This window comes from Solanum verrucosum, unplaced genomic scaffold (assembly GCF_900185275.1).
Source record: "Solanum verrucosum unplaced genomic scaffold, falcon-dt-bn FXZP01000151.1, whole genome shotgun sequence".
NCBI classification, from domain to species: Eukaryota; Viridiplantae; Streptophyta; class Magnoliopsida; order Solanales; family Solanaceae; genus Solanum; species Solanum verrucosum.
In genome coordinates, this window is record NW_026020202.1 from 924,688 (window position 1) to 927,677 (window position 2,990).

At 40.6% G+C, this 2,990-nt stretch overlaps 1 protein-coding gene across 1 annotated transcript; it reads left to right on the forward strand.

Annotated features, from left to right (window-relative positions):
* The first annotated feature begins 379 nt into the window (after positions 1-379).
* On the forward strand, positions 380-1,468 carry LOC125830095 (uncharacterized). The gene is made up of 2 exons (XM_049509311.1): positions 380-904; positions 992-1,468. Exons 1-2 carry the CDS (start codon positions 380-382, stop codon positions 1,466-1,468), a joined length of 1,002 nt encoding a protein of 333 aa, XP_049365268.1.
* The last annotated feature ends 1,522 nt before the right edge of the window (positions 1,469-2,990 follow it).

A 2,990-nucleotide genomic window follows, 5' to 3' on the forward strand; every position in this document is an offset into this window, starting at 1 on the left:
AGTATGATGAAGAGGAAGAGGAAACTAGTAATCTTCTAATTGAAGCTTTTGGCTCCACCTTTAACACTGAGTGGTCAGAAGAGGTCCAGGAACTCACTGAGTAGCAAGGCCTGTCCCCCAGAGGTAGGAAGCAAAACAGAAACAACAAGCAGCCGGCTACCACCAGTATCTCAGCTACTTCTAGCAGACCCATCACAAGGTCCAAATCAAAAGGTTTTTGATGATTAAGGCCATCTGCTGGAATGCTAGGAGTATCAATACCCAAGGATCTCTGGAGAGACTTCAAACACTCAATAAGATGCATCAGTTAGACATAATTGTTGTACTTGAGCCCTTTGCAGACAATTCCCAGCTCAACACTGTGAGAGTTCATCTCCAAATGGAACATGCTATTAGTAACTCTAATGGAAAAATTTGGCTTTTTTGGTCTAATACGATCACTGGTAATATTCATGAAAATAGTGAGCAACATATCATAGGAGGTTTCAAGCATTCTGATCTTACTGAAGGGTTCATGGTGTCCTTCATTTATGCTAAGTGTAAGGAACATATGAGAAGACCACTGTGGGACAGTCTATTGCAGTATGCTAGCTTGGACATCCCTTGGTGTACCATTGGAGACTTCAATGTTATCACTAATATAGAGGAAAAGCTTGGGGGAATGCCCTACAACATGAATAAGATCTTTGAGTTCATCAGTGTGATTGAATCTTGTAGCCTAACTGATCTAGGCTTTACAGGTATACCTTTCACTTGGTGCAACCAAAGGACTGCACAGGCTAGAGTTTGGAAGAGGTTGGACAGGTCCATGGTCAATGACAAATGGTTAGAGATCATGCCACAAACTACTATTGAACATTTATCCTCAGTTGGCTCTGACCACAGTCCTCTGTTGATGGAAATGGTTAGGAAGAATGAAAACCACATCAAGTATTTCAAGTTGCTTCATTGTTGGGTGGATAATGCTAATTTTATGGAGACGGTTTAAAAGTGCTGGGAGAGGGATGTCACAGGTAATCCTATGTGGCAACTTCATCAGAAAATGAAGAGGCTGACATACACTCTTAGCAACTGGTCAAAGAATGAATATGGAGATATTTATGCCAAAGTGAAAGAATTTGAAGAAACTATCAAGAAGACTAAGGAGGAACTTCTTACACATAATACTGAAGCACTTAGACAGCAGTTACACCTCATGAATGTCAACTATATTAGATATTTGAAGTTGGAGGAATCCATTCTTAAACAAAAGGCACAACTCCAATGGTTTAAGGAAGGGAATGCCAACACCAAATACTTCCATGCTTTGATGAGGGGTCGAAGAAGAAGACTTTTTATACATAAAATCTGTACAGGGAATGATGTGTGGGTTCAATGGGATGAGCAGATTGCACAAGCAGCCTGTGCATACTTCCAGGAAATGTTTACTGGTCACAATCGCAGAATAGATGAAAGAATTCTTCAATAATTACCTACTTTAGTTACGCCTAAACAGAACCAGAAACTGCAGGAAATGCCTACTTTGGAGGAACTAAAGCAGGTGGTGTTTGCCATAAACCCAAATTCAGCTCCTGGTCCAGATGGTATAGGTGGCAAATTCTACCAAGCATGCTCGAACATCATTAAATAGGATCTGTTAGCTGCTGTACAACACTTCTTTTGTGGTCACATTATGCCCAAGTTTATGTCACATGCATGCTTGGTTTTGCTTCCCAAAAAGGAACAGCCTAGCAATTTTTCTGACCTCAGTCCTATTAGTCTCAGCAACTTCTCTAATAAGATCATTTCCAAACTTCTATGCATGAGACTAGCTGATATCATTCCTCTGCTCATATCAGACAATCAATCCGGATTTGTGAGAGGGAGGAGCATCACAGAAAGTATCATGCTTGCACAAGAAATCACTCATGACATCAAGAGGCCTAAAGAAGGAGACAATGTAGTAATAAAACTAGACATGACCAAAGCTTATGACAGAGTGTCTTGGTCATTTACTTGTTTGGTACTGAGGAGATTGGGTTTTGGGGAGCTCTTCATTGACCTAGTGTGGAGAACCATGAGTAACAATTGGTACTCAATCATTATTAATGGCCACAGACATGGTTTCTTCCACTCAACTAGAGGCCTCAAACAAGGTAATCCTCTTTCTCCGGCCCTATTTATTTTAGGTGCGGAGGTTTTATCAAGAATGCTTAACACTACCCAGCAGAATCCTATGTATAGAGGTTTTAACATGGAGTCCAAAGGACCCAAGATTAACCATCTAAGTTTTGCAGACGATGTGATTATTTTTACTTCTTCAAACACAAACTCTATGAGACTCATCATGGCCACCTTGGAGGAATATGAACACACTTCTGATCAGCTTATCAACAAAGAGAAGAGCCATTTTATGGTCCCCTCAAACACTCCCCAAGATATCATCAACAACATACAGGAGGTCACAGGTTTTTCACAGAAGGACAGCCCAATCACATACCTTGGCTGTCCTCTATACATTGGCAGACAAAGGATTATTTATTATTCACAACTTGTTGAGAAAGTATCCAAGAAGATTTGTGGATGGCAGGCAAGGATATTAAGCTTTGGAGGCAAAATCACACTAGTCAAGCATGCTTTGCAATCCATTCCTATTCACACCATGGCTGCTATCTCACCTCCCAGTACTACTATTAAATAGATAGAGTCTATTATTGCTGATTTTTTCTGGGGAAGAGATCAGGACCATAGGAAATACCATTGGGCATCACTTCAAACCATGAGCCTGCCATATGATGAAGGAGGTGTGGGGATCAGAAGAGTCACGGATATTTGTACTTCTCTTCAATATAAACAATGGTGGAACTTCAGGGCTAAAGATTCCTCAAGTCCAAATACTGCCAGCGAGCCAATCCAGTTGCAAAGAAAGTGGACACTGGTCAGTACTTAGTGTGGAGATATATGACAAAGAATAAAGACAAAGTGAAGGATCATATCACATGGAAGATTAA

Excerpts from the sequence above, each read along its gene's own strand:
- LOC125830095 (XM_049509311.1), top strand. The coding sequence starts at position 380 with ATGGAACATGCTATTAGTAACTCTAATGGAAAAATTTGGCTTTTTTGG. Across the intron at positions 905-991 it reads GTCCTCTGTTGATGGAAATG|TGCTGGGAGAGGGATGTCAC; the intron begins GTTAGGAAGAAT and ends ACGGTTTAAAAG.